The 17155-nt window shown below is 38.7% G+C and overlaps 1 protein-coding gene across 3 annotated transcripts in view; it reads left to right on the top strand.

Annotated features, from left to right (window-relative positions):
• The first annotated feature begins 568 nt into the window (after positions 1 to 568).
• Positions 569 to 17155, top strand: part of LOC143277921 (pyruvate kinase PKM-like) — a 114660-nt gene continuing 98073 nt past the window's right edge. The window contains exon 1 of one of the 3 annotated variants that reach the window (XM_076582897.1): positions 569 to 708. Coding sequence is in view for 2 of the 3 variants with exons in the window: in XM_076582894.1 (XP_076439009.1) it covers positions 16817 to 16882 (66 nt within the window). In the remaining variant the exon portion in view is untranslated. Of the gene's footprint in view, positions 709 to 16750; positions 16883 to 17155 lie in introns of those variants that run through there. The other 2 variants (XM_076582894.1, XM_076582896.1) reach the window with 2 other exon arrangements.

Raw genomic sequence — 17155 nt, 5'->3', positions numbered from 1 at the left:
TCACCCCCTCCGGAGGAAAAGATAGGTCTAATTAGGTTTTAGTTAGGTATTTACGCCTCTGCGCACACAGGTCATTAATAGTCAGTAATGACGGCTGACCTTCCAATTTGAAGATTGAAGATAGTGACAGTAACAAATTATTGGAACAAATTAACAAGCAATACACGCCAATAGTTATTGACAAAAACGAAATATGACTTTGATGGATAAAATGACTGAGCTAGTCAACGACCTGACCAACAATATAAAGGAGTAAATCTGAAGGGGCATAAAAAGCCAAAAATGTTTTAAGTTGAACACAACGCCCCAAATCTTGATCCTGATCGAGATTCGGTCTCAACATTCCAACGAGCCTCACACTCGTTATCTCTTCTTTTATGATTATCGTCAAACAAATGCATTTGTGTTTCATTCACCACATACATTAAAAACCGCATATGTCGATAAACCAGACATGATTTTAACATTTCAGAGAGAAAACAAAACAAAACAAAACCGCGTTTACTTCGATGACCTTACGGTTGCGGCTGTCCCAAATTTAGTTATCTCAAAACGAGGCTTGTGACCCCGGCTACTGAACCTTACGCATACTCTTCTGCAAAAGAGCGAGTGCAAGGCCGTGTCTCCTTGCTGCCAAGGCCATACCGTGTCCTCTACTGAACTCTGAGAAGATAACGGAGCAGTGTCCTGAATCTTCAACGGTACAAGGTAAGTGACACGAAATTAATCTTTTGCAGCGTTTCATTGGTAGGGGTGGGTCAACAGTGTAACTGACAACGACCCTGACTGCAATTCTGGCTGAAATGGAAAGTGTCTGCTGAGAGTTTGACTTTCACACACGTTTTCGGTATGGTATGTCGTGGTCGATGAAGAAATTTTGTTTCTGATGGCTGCTTCAGCGGTTGTCTGCACAATCTGAAAATGCAATAAAAACGTGAAATGTAAAGTTACACCTCAACATGTCTATTTTTGTTCAGGACATGTTGCAGTTTTGTCTCGTCATTCAAGATTTTCTTGACTCGGGTCTGACCGACACACCGTGTTCGACTCGCATTTACTGGAGAGCGAAAAATGGAACCGGCTGTGTGTGAGATTTTGTTGCAGCGAAACAATTTTTTGTTTGTTTTAAACTAAGAGAGAAGAAATTGGAAAGGGACCAGGTCAGAAGTGGTCAGTTAATCTGAAAAACAGGCAGACATATGGTAGCTTTTTAAAATTTTTAAAAAAATCCATCACTGAAGAGAAAATGAGAATCATGGTTAGAACGTGGAGAACAGTCTCATGGATTTAATCGAAACCGCCTTTTACAGTTAAACAAACAGTTGCTCATAAACAATTCCTCGGCATGAGCCTTTTTTTCATGTCATCCAAAATATTGAAATGATTGATCATTAGATGTATTATGAATGTTTATGTTTTAGCCTCCATGGCTGCAGGCTCCACCCCCAGGTCCCTCTTCGAAAAAGTTTTGTTGTTGTTAGATTGCCTATTTCATACATACATGTAGTGATATACTGATATGTTCTTTGCTAATTTTATTTGCACAATGAAAACATCAGATCACACTAGTGTAAAGAACTGCATATACTGTGTGAAGATAATAAATCGCTAATTGTTTACAAGTGATTAACCTTAATGAAAGGGTAAACTAACACATAATTTCTGAACAGTTAGTAATTCTAATAACTGCAAACAGTATTGCAGGTGTAGAAAATGTGCACAGAATGGGTTTGCATCAATTTTTATATCATTATAGCAGCAGACTTTACACATGTTTGGTTTTTTTTTCCAATACATTTTTAAACTTAAGATTCTGAGATATTCTTTGAAACATAACATTAAAAAAGGCAGTATTTTAATATCTTTTATGTAGGCTGTCCATTTTATCCTATTTTTCTGTCTGTCTCACTGTCTCTTTCACCCTCACACACGCATGCACACATTCTCTCTCTCTCTCTCTCTCTCTCTCTCTCTCTCTCTCTCTCTCTCACACACACACACTGCCACTCTCTCTCTCACTGCCCCCACCCTCCCCCCACCTCCTCCTATCTCTCACTGCCACATACAACACACATATACTCTCTCTCTCTTTCTTACTGTCACACACACACAAACACAAACACACACACACAACACACACACACACACACACACACACACACACACACACACATACACTTATGTAAACACCATACACACCGAGTATACTCTAATACCATGTGCATAGTACACTGGCATAGTGATGAATACAACATTGATTACTTCAGGAATTGTTCATATCACTGGTCCTGCCCTCTATTTTATCATTTATATTTCGATAGAAAATTAACACTTGAAATTCTCACACATCTCAGTACTCACTGAAAGTTCATTAACTCTCTCTGTACCAATGATTAAAGAGGCGTGGCAGTGACAACTATTCACAACTGCTGATATCTTTAACATGTTACAAGTGGAAGATTCTTACATTGAAGAGGAGGATGAAAGAAGGAAGACAAAGAATACTGCTTTTCTAATGACGAAAGCAACAGGGTGGGCCATTCAGACATTCTAACTGGACAAATGGGGTCTCTGTGGGGGGGGGGGGGGGGGGGGGGGGGGGGGGGGGGGGGGAGGGGAGGGAGAAGACTGTCATTTCCAAGTGAGTTAATGCACTGCTGATAATTGTGATTAGTCTTTTTTTTGTTTTTTTGCTGCCCTGTCATCTGCACCATTTCAGTGGCATTACCTCGCCACCGCACCGCCACACCCAGGTTCACCGGACTCAGTCTCAGTGCCAACAGTCAACAGTGAAGCATCAATGTTAGGTCACCAGGACGGAGACCCTGCACTGCTGCTGAGTCACTTTGGTAGTGTTAGTTGTGCCTGTTCTGATTTTACATGCTTAGGACGCCACATACTAAGCCCCCTACTGATGACAGTAATGGCTTAGTTGCACAGCCAGACTGAGTGAGCATCTCCCCCAGAGCGGAGACGCCCGTGGTGATTAATCTTAATAAATTCACTTTTTCAAAGCTCCAACACACTGATTTAAACTGAACTGGTGATCTAAATTCGCTGAATTACTGAATGCAGTGTGTGTGTGTGTGTGTGTGTGTGTTCAACATAGTGCTGACAGTGATTAAGTTAATGGACTGACAAGTAACTTTGCCAGGTTGTGTTTAAGTTAGAATCCCTGAACTCCGCAGGAAAAGGCATTATCCAGGGCCTTTTTTCCACATATATATTATGACTTGTATATGAAAAAGCACATTATGTAGAATTTCTGTCCCTGGGTGGCTTTTAGGAACGAAAAGTTGACTTGGCTGTTAGCTGGAATGGGGAGCCATTGACTGCACACAGCTAAGTGCTATCCACTTCACAGATGACCTTTGAGGTTTTGAGAGATGCTCAGATTTCCTGGCCAACTCTGTAGGTGTGGAGAAACAGATACAGAAACTGAAAGATAGATGGGTTGATTGATAGATTATGCAAAGAACTGCAGAGCACAGCCCTGTCTCACAAGTTTCAAACCAAAGAACCAAAATTTGTGGTTCGCCATGGCACTGGCAACATTGTTATCAACTTCACCCTCATTTTTGAGACTTGTTAGTTGTTAGTCTGGCCTCAAACACTTAAGGCTTTCTCAGCAAGTATGCATAATTTTCATCGTCATTGTTATAACGCTGTATTGTTCAGTTGATGATGTTTTGATAAAAGGTCACACTTTTTTTCCCCTCCCTCATTGTTTTAAAAAATGTTATTCTTTTTTTTTTAATACTGTAAAGTATGATGAATAAATGTGCAGAGAAGTGTTGCTTGCATGTGGTTAGTGCTTTATTTTTCACATTTGGAATAAGACTTGGTATTGTAATGGGACAGTCACAGTGCAATGGGTGATAAGCAGCTTGAACAGGAATGCCAGAAAATAAGTGTGAACCAGTCCAAGTCATTCTTGAATGTTTGTGCAATCTTTCTCAGTCTCTAAGTCTATCCCTCTCCCTCAGTTTGTTTACAGGTACATGGGTCTGTCTGCCTCTTTCTCTCAATGCTAACAAAATGAATTGATGCCTTTCACTCCCTTTCTCTCAGACTGCCACTTTCTCTGACATTCCAGCCTCGTCCTTGGTAACACAGAATACAGGCACGAAGTTGATCAGTGATTCCTATATCTCATTCTCTCTTTCAGAACATCTTTTTGCTTTCGTCTGTCAGACTGTGAGTGTGTACATGTATGCATATATATATTTCTTTCAGTGTGTGCATGTGTGTGTGCATGCATGTGTAAAAGATGTTGAAATTCTTGTCAGTAAACTAATATTATGGCAAAGTGTGTGAGTGTGTGTGAGAATGAGTGAGAGAGACTCAGAGTGAGAGAGAGAGTGGGGGATGAGGGAGTGTGTGCATACAGCAGAATGTTTTTCCGCCTGAAAAGCAAACAGAACAGAGATGGCATTATCAGTCTTTCTCACAGGTCTCAGTAAACAGTTATGTAACTCCATCCAGTCTGTTGAGTTAATCTCTGTTTTCCTCCCTCCATCTCTTTGTGTTAGTAACTGGAACACACAACCTTTTTCACCTCCAAAGGAAACCATTTGACCTTTTCCTCCTCTGTGCTCACAGTGTGATTCTTCTGTCTGTCCTTGAGTTCTCACTCCCTCTCCCTGCCAGTCTTCTCTCTGTCTTTCAGGTTCTCTCTCCCTGTGTCTCTTGTCTCTCTGCTCTTGTCTGTTTATGTTTGACTGTCAGTCTGTCGGTCTGTGGCATAGATGATTTTACTCTCTGTGAAATGTTGTCATTAAGTGATTAACTTGTGTCTGTATGTTATTCATTACTGTCTCTCAACTTTCAGAATAGTGTGGCTGTTATTGACATTATATTTAGTGGGCTTTTTGTTATTTTATTTTTATTTCATCATATCATTCCATAACATTTATGTGGGAAATTACATCATTTCAGTTTATCATTTTATGACTTAACAACAACAAATCAAATATTGTCCGTGGAGGAGGAGGAGGAACATTTGTATGTTTGATTCACAAGTGTAAATGAATTGAGCCTGTGTTATCATTCTTTCTTGGTTGTCTGTGTATAGATCTCTCTCTCTCTCTCTCTCTCTCTCTCTCTCTCTGTGCGTGTGTGTGGTAAGCATTTGGTTTAACATTGTCAGATTTGGTAAGTTTGTAGAAATACATAACAGCTTTCCAGACCCAATGTCTTTTATGATGATGATGTAAGTGGGATGAGAGGTCTGAGTCATTATTTGGCAAAACGGAGAATGCTTGATATGTACTCATATCTTGCACCATTTATTATCAAATTTGGTGCAGTGTGTGGCCATTGTGATAGCATGTTCCATATCATAATTCAAGGTCAAGGTTGCAACATATGTACATAGTAAAAATAAGAAAACTGTGCAGCTAGTAAGGTTGTACACACAATCACCAAACTTGGTACAGTGATCGGTCATGGTGATAATGAAGACCCCATGTAAATTCAAGGTCAGGGATATAGGAGAGAGGTCAAGGTCACGTTATAGTGTGATGGAAAAAAATATGTAGAATTCACTGGAGCTTGGTTTTGTTTAAAAAAAAAAAAAAAAAAAAAAAAAAAATCCAGTTATCATCAGACTTTGTTTAGACTTTTACCAAAAAATTGCATTGAGTAGTGAAGGTTAGAGTTAAAACTAGTAAGAATTTAAGGTTACAAATACAACAGTGTTATGTTTTCTGTGATCTTATATATATATATATATATATATATATATTTTTGTTTTTTTTTTGTTTTTTTTTGTTTTGTTTTTGTTTTGTTTTGTTTTGTTTTGTTTTGTTTTGTTTCTTCTTCAGTTTTTCAGTGTTAATGAATATCTTGCAGGTGAACAAAATGTATAGCGTATAGGGGAAAAAATCTATGCATTTCCAAAAGAGGAGGTTTTTAGACTGACCAACAGAGGTTTGAGAGCAACGTTTCTTGGACTTTTTTTTTCCTTCTTTTTTTTTTCTGAGGAGTGTTTCCACGATATACTTGGCTTTACTTACAATCTGGTTTTCTCTGCATCATGTGATCCATGTTCTTTGGTGATGGGAGAATCAATAGTAGAGGTAGGCAAAGAAGTGAGGTTGTTAAGGCTATCTCCCATGACAGCTGAGGATTTGAAACAAAACACACTTGCACACGTCTGTCACAAACACACCAAATTTGTGTGTGTGTGTGCTTGTGTGTGCATGTGTTTGTGCATGTGTGATGCAAGACCAACCAGTTGCCACAACAGTTGCAGCAAAGCTGAATGGTTGGTTGCCATTGTTGGAGAATGAAGAAAGAGGATCACTATTATATGAGTCAGGCTAGCAGTGTGAGGAGTGGGCAGAGTGCCTTTGATGTTGACCTAATGAACTGAGGGACTACACCTGCTGAACCACTCCTTCCCCTTACAGTCCTTTTCTGGGTGATTTAACACTCTTTACCCTACTTTAATTAAATTCACTGCTTTCCCTCCATAAATGTCTTTAAAGTACAAGTTTTATTTGGCAGTGTGGTTGAAAGGCATTGGAGGTGTTTCATCATATTTGTTGTAAGCTCTTGCAGATGGAATGGATTGAAGGTCCTTATTGAAAACAAACCCAAACTGACCTCCCCAAAACAACAACAGCAGCAGCAGCAGCAACAACAACAACAAAAAAAACAAAAAACAAAAAAAAAACCCAAAACAAAAACAAAACAAAAAAAAAAAAAAACTGAACAAAACACAACAACCAAAACAAATAAACACTCGATTGGAAACAAATCAATAAAACAAAGAAACAAGCACATTTTTAAGTGCTAGTTTCATAATATTTCAGGCAGCACAAATGTGTCAGAACAGGTTGGATGGGTCATTTGTGACACAGAGATTGAATCATGAATGTTTAAAAAAAAAAAAAAAAAAAAAAAAAAAAGAAGAAGAAGAAAAAAAGACTTTTAAAGTTTTATCATTTTCTCAGTATCCATGATCATATACATGCATATAATCAGAAAAGGTGAAATAGCAGAATGAGGAAAATGTCCAAGTTGTGAATGTCAGTGTTAGTTTCTTTTCAAAGTATCAGTATGGGATGATAAGAAGCTTTTGGAAAACCAGTGTGGTATGTGAGCCATTTTCCTCTACTTAGTGCATAAGGTAGGGGACCAAAAGTTACACAAAATGTCAGGCAATGTGTATACTGTACACTATTTCCGCCCCCCCCCCCACACCCCACCCCCCCCCTTTGTGTTCTCTGGAAAGGCAGGAGAGCTGTTTCTCACTACACAACAAAGACTGACTGCCATGGAATGGACATCACTGGCAATGAAAGCACTCAACTTTAGAAGCAGGAGAGAGTCTTGTACAGCACACCTGTTCTCAGTTTAGAAGTCCTTCATTGGTCCTGGTTATGTGAAGAAACGTGTTGAGAGGGAACCTTGTTCTTTTTTGAAGTTTTTGCCAACAAGATTTGTATCGATGAATATCCATTTATATTCACAATATCCAGCCAAGAATTTGGATTGTCAGGACAAGTGAAATTGACGTTTTTCTCAGAGATGCAGCTGCAGATGTAAAATGAAATATGTGCATGTGTACCCAAAGGTTTGTGTGTGTTCTAGCTGATGGTGAAGACCTATATGTTCCTGCATGGACAAAAAAACAACTAGTGGGCACACAGAACAAGATACCCAGATACTGGTGTGTGAACATACACGCAGCACGCACACACACACTCATAGAGGTAGGCGAGCTTGCTCTTGCACACATATATTAAAGTACACACACACACACACACACACACACACACACACACACACACACCACTCCTTTTTCCTTGATTTCCTTAGTTCATATTAGGAGGACACATATGTAAACATGCCCAACACACACGTACACAGGTGAATAAACCTTACATCACAAACTGCTACCACCTAACATACACTGTCTGTCGTCTGATGATGTTGCCGTACAAAGAAGTTATTGATCATTTGATGATATGCTCATGTATCGTACCACACAATGCTTTCTTTTTCTGAATGTGATGTATCAAATCACAGAGCAGTCAGTATGTCAGCCAACCTGCTGGGAGAACTGTCTCACAATGGAACACTCAGCTTATGCAAACAGACGCTTGTTTTCGTAGACCCCCACACATGCATACAATGCACACACACACACATATTTTGATGTACTTAGTCATGTATGCTCTTAAAAAACACATATACAACATATAAGCATACTCCTTTCCAACAACTTTTTTTTGTTTTTGAAGTTTAACATTTAATGAATGCATACATACATTACATACATACAGGCGGACATACAAAAATTGTATTTGTAATTATTAATAATATTACTTGTTATTAAACGTTATTTAAACTATAAAGCAGGAAAACAACAACACAACATTGTTTTTATACAGAAAAAACCCACAAATAAAGTCATATGCACTGCATAAAAAAAGTAAATAAATGAAAGGAAAATATTTTTTTTTAAAAAGAACAAATGTTACATTCGTGGTTGTCATTCCTCCTCCTCCTCGTTGCCTTCCATCATTTTTATGTATGGGTACCATTTTCTAGAAAATGCTATGGACATCATTTCCATCGAGTGTATATATTTTTTGGTTTTGTATATGTTTCTTAGGTTTGTAAGGAAGTACTTTATACATGGTTTGATTTTATTTATTCTGCATTTATAGATGAAATGTTTCGCCACTAGAATGATATAGTCAAATATTTCATCTGTTTTTGTAATATCATCATTTCCAAATAGTACTAACTCTATATTCAGCTTTACATTTGCACAATTTTCACACTTTTCCTTCAAGACATTTTCTAAGTCCCCCCAAAAGAGATGAGTAAATGTACAGTGCCATAAATAGTGTTGAATTGTGTCCATGTCATTTTTACAGAAATTGCACATGTCGCTATTTGTTATTCCCATTTTTTAAAGTATTTTGTTTGTAACCAATATACCATGACATATTCTAATCTGGAACCATTTCAATTTTACTGCATGTTTTTCACTTGTTTCATAGTCGTATCCCAATTTATTGCAATATCTAGTTTTTGCTCCCACTTGATAAAAGAATTTATATATAAAAATCGGTTCAAGTAATATATCATAATATATTTTAGATCCTTTCTTAACCTTAGCTATTATCTGTAGTGCTTTTGGTTCTTTATTGCATGTTTTATCTGTGATAGTAATATTGTTTGTGCTTAGGTAACTTTTAATGGAGCGTATAAATCCCATATACAGTAAATAATTAAATTTAACATCATATTTTTCTGTGAAATCTTTATGACTAAGGAAGCACCCGCTTTCGTCTACAATATCTCAAACCAGGAAAATACCTTTACTTGTCCAGTTTTTTAAATAAACTGTCTTATTTCCGACTTTAAATTTATCGTTATGAAAAAGTGGTTCTACAAGTGCCTCTTGTTCCAACAACTTTTTTGTCTCAGCAAATGCACACATTACTGGTATTTTCAACACAGTGGTCAAGGTGGATGGGTATAATTTTATGAATACATACATCGATAACATGCAAGAATATGTGCGTGGACACAAGCAACTCTGCCTGCCCCCCATCCCCAACATGCATTGTACACAGATTAATCAGTTATGGCAAATGGTTATTAGTTCTGCATGTTGAGTATATGCATGCTTACAACCTCCCCACCACACACACCATAGTGCCCAAGCAGTGATGCACCCAACTAAGAAGCGAGTATCCATGGGTTAGAGTCCTGCATGGACCAGCATTTTTACTCCCCCTTCACTGGACCTTCACTAGTGGTTTGGGTGCTAAGTATTTCAGATGAGATGATCAGCTGTGGTACTGTGTGCAGTATGCACTCAAGACATGTATAAGAACCGATAGCAACCAAAAGTTTTACCAGAATCTAACTCTTAATAGAAAAACAAATGCACCTGCAGACAAAAAGAGAACATGATTGAAATGGGTGGTGCTGGACTGTGGCAGTATGATATCCCTGAAGAGAGCAGCCAGAATTTTATATTAAGAAATCTGTTGTGACAAAAAAGTAAAGCAATACAATACGATACAACAATTTCTGTTCCCTTTTCTTTCTCTTTGTTACTTTATAAATTTATTTAATACTGTCTTGATCCAATAAGATAGGGAATGTGGCTGATATAATTCTGGTTAGATGATGATGATGATGATGATATTGATAATATTTAGTACTTATTTATATGGTGCAGACTCCCCATATATTAGGTTCTAAGTGCCTCACATGAAACAACACTTACGCAAAAGTGCAATAACATACCTCTGTATATGAAAAAGCAACTTGTTTATGTATATCTATGTGGTGGTGGTGGTGGTGTGTGTCCATCGAGATCGATGATGACCATCGTCATCCAGCTGGGGGATGGGGGGAGGGTGGTGGTGGGGGTTGGGGTTGGGGTTGATGCTCATGGGTCTATCTGTGAATGCGCAGATGGCTGAATAGTCCAATCTGCGCATGAAATGTTCGCTGACAGTTGGGGCAGTAAAGACAGGCATATCATTGTCAGGGAGCTGGTTTGCCCGTGACTTTCTGGCCTGCCTCTTCTGAACAGCTGCAGCAGTCCTGTTGGCCTCGCACAACTAGGCGCCTTTGTGCACAGCAGCACACCATTTGTCACAGTCCATTGCAGATTCCTTCCAGGAATCAGGGTTGATGTCAAACGCTTTCAGAGAGACTTTCAGAGTATCTCTGAAGCGCTTCTTCTGACCTCCGTGTGATCTCTTCCCTTGTTGCAGCTTGTCATAGAAGAGCCTTTTGGGCAGCCGATGGTCTGGCATGCGCGCCACGTAACCAGCCCAGCGAAGCTGGGACTGCATCAGGATGGTGAAGATGCTAGGAAGGGTGGCTTTTGCAAGCACCTCCGTCTCTGGGGTTCTGTCTTGCCACTTGATGTTCAGTAGCTTCCTGAGGCATGTTGTGTGGAAGTGGGTCAGGTTCTTGGCGTGTCGTTGGTACACTGTCCAAGTTTCACAGGCGTATAGTAGTGTGGGGAGAACTACTGCTCTGTAGACCTTTAGCTTGGTCTCGAGACCAATGCCTCTTCTGTTCCAGACATTTGCATAGAGTCTGCCAAAGGTTGCGCTTGCTCTTGCAGTCCTGAAGTTCACTTCATCGTCGATGGTTGCATTTCGTGACAGTGTGCTACCAAGGTATGTGAACCGCTCCACCGCATTGAGTCTCTGACCGTTGACTGTGAAGTTGGGCTCAACGTGGGGTTTCCCTGGGGCTGGCTGATGGAGAACTTCAGTTTTATTCGTGCTGATGTTAACTTAAGGCTGAAGTTCCTGCTGGCGGTGGCAAACTTGTCGACGGTAAGTTGCATGTCGGCTTCAGATCCAGCGTTGAGGGCACAATCATCAGCAAACAAAAAGTCTCTGATGATGTCTGTCATGACCTTGGTTTTTGCTTGAAGCCTTCTGAGGTTAAATAGCTTGCCATCTGTTCGGGACTTTAGGCTGATTCCAACATCGCCATCTCTAAAGGCATCAGTAAGCATTGCAGAGAACATGAGGCTGAACAGTGTTGGAGCCAGGACGCAGCCTTGCTTGACGCCATTTGTGACTGGAAAAGGAGCAGATGTTTCGCCATTGTCTTGGACTCAATCCTGCATGCCTTCATGGAATTGGCTGACCAAGGAAATAAATTTTTGAGGGCATCCGTACTTGGCCATAATATTCCACAGACCCTCTCTACTCACGGTACTGAAGTCCTTGGTGAGGTCGACATAGGTGGAGAACAGATCAGCATTTTGCTCCTGACGTCTGTGTGTGTGTGTGTGTGTGTGTGTGTGTTCATCACTTGTCTGTTCATGATACAGATATGTTGGACCAGTGTTGTATGGATTCAGTTAATTTGGACATGCATCTAGATTCTGGTACATGTCAGTCGCAAGCAGTGTCATTGTGGTGAAATTATGAACAATCTCCTTCTCTCTCTGTCACATGCACATGTTGCGATATGCATGCATACATGTGTAATAGTATATGTATGTATGTACGTATGTGTACACTACACACACACACACACACACACACACACACACACATGCCCATGATCTCAATCACATAAATTATTTGTGCATACTGATGCATGTCATGTCATATACATTCACAAAAAAGATGCATCAGTGTACACATACTGTAATAGTATATGTATGTGTGTATGTATGTATGTATGTATGTATGTGTACACTACACTACACTACACACACACACACACACACACACACACACACACACACACACATATATATATATATATATATATATATATATATATATATATATGCCCATGATCTCAATCATATAAATTATTTGTGCATACTGATACATGTCATATGTCATGTACATTCACAAAAAGATGCATCAGTGTACACATAGTGTTTTCATTTTCATACTTACAGCACATGCATAGTTAAGGAATTCTCATCCATTCATTCACTGTTGCATTCACATATAATGATAAAAATTCTGCAGATTAACACTCACACCTGAATGACAGGGAGCTCATGACGTTTACATTACAATTGATCTGTAGATACATAATCATACATGAATATACATGTGCCCACACAGGCATGCAGTCACACCCGCGCGCGCGCACACACACACACACACACACACACGCACACGCAGGACCAGCAGAAATTTAAGAAGTGCATTAGACAAGATGGTAGGCAGAACAGAAGGGGTGTGTTTTCAGAGACTTTTAAAACTGAACTAGAATGGAAGGGGTGTGTTTTCAGAGACTTTTTAAGCTGAACTAGAACAGAAGGGTTGTGTTTTCAGACTTTTTAAACTGAATTAGAACAGAAAGGGTGTGTTTTCACAGACTTTTTAAACTGAACTCAGGAATCCACATGATACAGAGAGGGGGGCAATGTGTTCCAGATTACTGGACCAAGTTATGAAAAAGAGTGCTGACATGGAATTTTTGTTTCTTTGAGGAATTGTCAGCACTTAGCAGTTAGCAGTTTAGTGTAGGTTAGATATCTAAGAGTATAGATTGAAAGTCCCAAAGGTATGTGGGTGCAGTATGATTTGTACATTAAAACACATGGTAGCTAGTTTGTAATCTGTCCTTTGAGCGATGGGCAGCCAGTGTAGTTTCTCAGGAAGAGGATTGATATGGGTTCGTCTGGATCTTCTAAATATTAACCTTGCAGTACAGTTCTGGATGCTCCGGAGTTTTTGAAGAATGCCAGCCAGAAGAGAATGCATATGTACACGACTGCATGCAAAACCACATGTACTGAACAGTTGCACACACACACTTATGCATGCAAACGTGTCCATGTACATCAAAATAAAATGTATGCATTTATGCTCAAGCGTGCATATGCGCTCACATACACACACATGTGGGTACAGTGATAAAATGGTTAGAGCGTTGGATTCTCACCTGAGTTTCCTGAGTTCGATCCCTGCACCTGGTTGGTCAAGGGTGGAGATTTTTCCAAACGCCCAGGTCAACAATTATGGAAACCTGCTAGTGCCTGAACCCCCTTCATGTGTATATGCTTGCAGAAGGTCAGATACTCATGTTAAAGATCATGTAATTCATGTTTGTGTTCGGTGGGTTATGGAAACAAGAACGTACCCAGTGTGCACCCCCCCCCCCCCAATCCCCCGCAAATGACTCAGTGTTTGAAAAGCACTTGGGGTTTGGTGTCTGACTGAAGATAGGTGCAGTGTAAGTATCCATATCATCATGATCATCATACTGGTAACCTGCACTATTATTTGATGGACATTTACTTTGGAAAGAATAAGAAATATGTTCATAAATTACCAGTGCAAAGAAGACCAACAGATCAGTTTCAAACAGAGGCTTCACCCACTGATGTACATATATGTATAATTAGCAATTGAACCTTTTGATCCATTACCTTGGAGCATTGTTTATATTTAAATGATCCAGAATTGCATGCAAAGAAAAAAAGTCTTTAAAAAAATATTTCAAGGTGATGGCATGACCACACTTCAAGTTAATACAAGATATGTTTATTTCAGGATGTATTGATAAGTTAACATGCAGCTCAAAAGTAGACAGATTAATCAGTTTAACACTGAAGTCACTTACGCTGATGAAGATAGATGTACATGTGTTTACTTTGGAACTGAACCATTTTAATTTTGATCCATTACTTTTGAGTGTTGTAATTTATAAAGAAATAGGTCATGTTTGGAAAAGAACACTGAAAACTTTGCAGAAGTGGGTTCATGTACAGTACACGAACACTTATTTATTTGATTGTTCATTTATGTTGTTTGAATGTGATATCAATAGTTTTGTTGTTGTTTTTTTGTCTAGAACTGACAATGTTTTTGACAAAAAGCTTGAGCTGTGGCAAATTTGACAGCTTACAAGTTTGTTCTGTGATAAATGTAGACTGTTGCCGTTTTGGTCCTGATTTCAATGAAGGATACAGCTGGTGATAATGTGTATGTGTATGATTCCTCTCTCCTTGGGCAGGCCTGCTCCAGGTCACTGGTCAGTCATTATTTTTCTCAAGTAGGTGACACAATGATGGACATGTTCTGCCAGAGATTGGAAGCAATAGAAAGAGAAATTGGGGGAGGGAAGCAGGAACAGAAGATAGAAGAAATTGTAGACAGAAAGCTGACAGAAACTCTAGAAGAACAGGAGGAAAAGAAACAAGGAAGAACAACATATTGATAGTGAATTTGACAGAAAGTAGCAAGCTGACTGCAGAAGAAAGGAAAGAAGACAATATGACTGTAAATAGCTGTAAAGATTTTCTTCTGTGTAGTGATTGTATTATAATGTATAGTAATGTAGGTAGCCTATCCAGTAAGTTAGAAGAATTTGAAATACGAGTCAGTGAGATAAGACCACACATTATTGGCCTAACCGAAACAATTCCAAAAAACCAAAGATACTTTTTCAATGTAAAAGAACATAGCAGTATCCCTAATTACGATATTTTCACAAATACAAATGAAAAGAGAGATGTAGCCCTGTACTTACAGAAATCACTTAAAGCCCAGGAATATCCTGTTCTAACCAAGTCTGCTTTTGAAGAAAGCATATGGTGTAAATTTAGAAGTGCAAATGATGAGAAATATATCTATGCAAAAGTTCAAATTCATCAGAACAGAATAATGAAAAGTTATTCGAACTGATAAAATTTAAAGAATTGACAAATTTTGACAAAGTTTGTATTATGGGTGATTTTAATCACCCAGCTATACAGTGGGATGTTATTCAAACTGATAAAATTTAAAGAATTGACAAATTTTGACAAAGTTTGTATTATGGGTGATTTTAATCACCCAGCTATACAGTGGGATGGTTCTTGGACAGGCCCTTCAGATAATAATTTTATAGAATGTCTGAGAGATGCTTTCCTGACTCAAAAAGTGGCAAGACCAACAAGAAATAGAATAGGTCAAAGACCTAGCATTGTAGATCTGGTAATGGTGAACGATACCAGGTTGGTAAGTAAAATCAAACACCTATATCCTCTAGGAAAGAGAGACCATGATATTCTGGTTTTCCAGTTCCATATTTCAAATTTAAGAGCAGAAATAAGTATAAATTTGACCCTAAAAAGGGAAATTATAACAAAATAAGAGAAACATTAAATAAAATAGATTGGATGTACATGGATGAACAAGATGTAAACAAGTGCTGGAATGATTTAAAGACGCTAATACTTAAATCTAAGGATAAATTTATACCTAAAATTAGAGGTAGACAAGAAAAGAAATTAAAACCCTTATAGATGAACAGAAAAATAATGAGAAGCATCAAAAAGAAATATAAACTATATAAGTGTTTCTTAAGAACAAAAACAGGTTACTCACATTTATTTAGACTTCAAAAAAGCATTCGATTCTGTCCCACACAAAAGACTGTTATTAAAATTAGTCTCGTATGGTATTACTGGTAACTTACTGAACTGGACAAGAAGCTTCTTAACAGGTAGGACACAGTTAGTTAAGATAGGAGAAGAAAAGTTAACTTGTGCAAATGTATTCAGTGGTATTCCACAGGGCAGTATTCTAGGACCAGTACTTTTCACAATAATAAATATATATAAACGACCTTCCTGATTGTATACAAAGTATGTGTAAATTTTTTGCAGATGACACTAAAATTTATGGTGATGCACACAAAAATCTCACATTACAAACTGATTTATATACACTACAAGAATGGTCTGATAAATGGAACCTTTATTTTAATGTTTCAAAGTGTAAAGTAATGCACATTGGGGAAAAAAATCCAAATAACAATTACCATATGAAAAAGCAAACAAGCTCAACCCTGCCCAACAACAACAAACAAAAGAAGAAAATAAATAAATAAAATAAAATGGAAGAAGTGAAGATGAAGATTCAATGTCGACATAAAAAAGGCCGAGAGGTCTAGGCAGATGACTTGCCAGTCCCTATACTACTACTACAACTACTACTAGGTGTACACGTGGGCTACACAGATTGTTCCATGTGCTGAATGGGCCAGTTTTGGAAACCACCCGTCAATGCAAACGAACAGGTCACCTGCCTCGCTTTTGTGTTATCACACCCTGATGTGTTATCTCACCCGATGTGAGAAACTTCCATTTCGTGCACACACCCCAGTCAGTTGTCAGTGCGGTCAGTCTGTAAGCCGGTCATTAGTGAAACCTGCTTGTACACGTGTAACGCACACACCCATTTCCAGGACAGTAAAAAAAAAAAAAAAAAAAAAAAATTCAGTCGTGGGTAACTACGTTGATTTATTGAGACAGCGTGTGGGATTGTAATCTGAAAAAGGAAGAGAGACAATGAAAAAAGTTCAGTTTCGATACGGGAACCAACCTTTTCCAAGGAATCCGTCGGCCGAGGCTTGGGTGAGTGTGGCGGAGGGGTGGGGGTGGGGGTGACCATTGGTTAAAAAAAAAGAAAAAAAGAAAAGAAAAGAAAGAGATGTATTTCGGGCTTTGAATGACTTCGACATTTGAACATGGGTGACTGTTTTTACTGGCCGTTTTGTAATTCATTTAGTTTCCTAAATAAAGGGACCGATTTGAAGGACAATTCTCATGAATTTTGCAGCGCCGGCACGTAAAAATTGACATGTACTGATGTAGTGATGTACCGATGCAGCGTGTGTAGCCTTATCA

This window comes from Babylonia areolata, chromosome 35 (assembly GCF_041734735.1).
Source record: "Babylonia areolata isolate BAREFJ2019XMU chromosome 35, ASM4173473v1, whole genome shotgun sequence".
NCBI lineage: Eukaryota > Metazoa > Mollusca > Gastropoda > Neogastropoda > Buccinidae > Babylonia > Babylonia areolata.
Note: the sequence above shows the minus strand (reverse complement) of the source record. Positions and strands in the feature narration are given on the sequence as shown.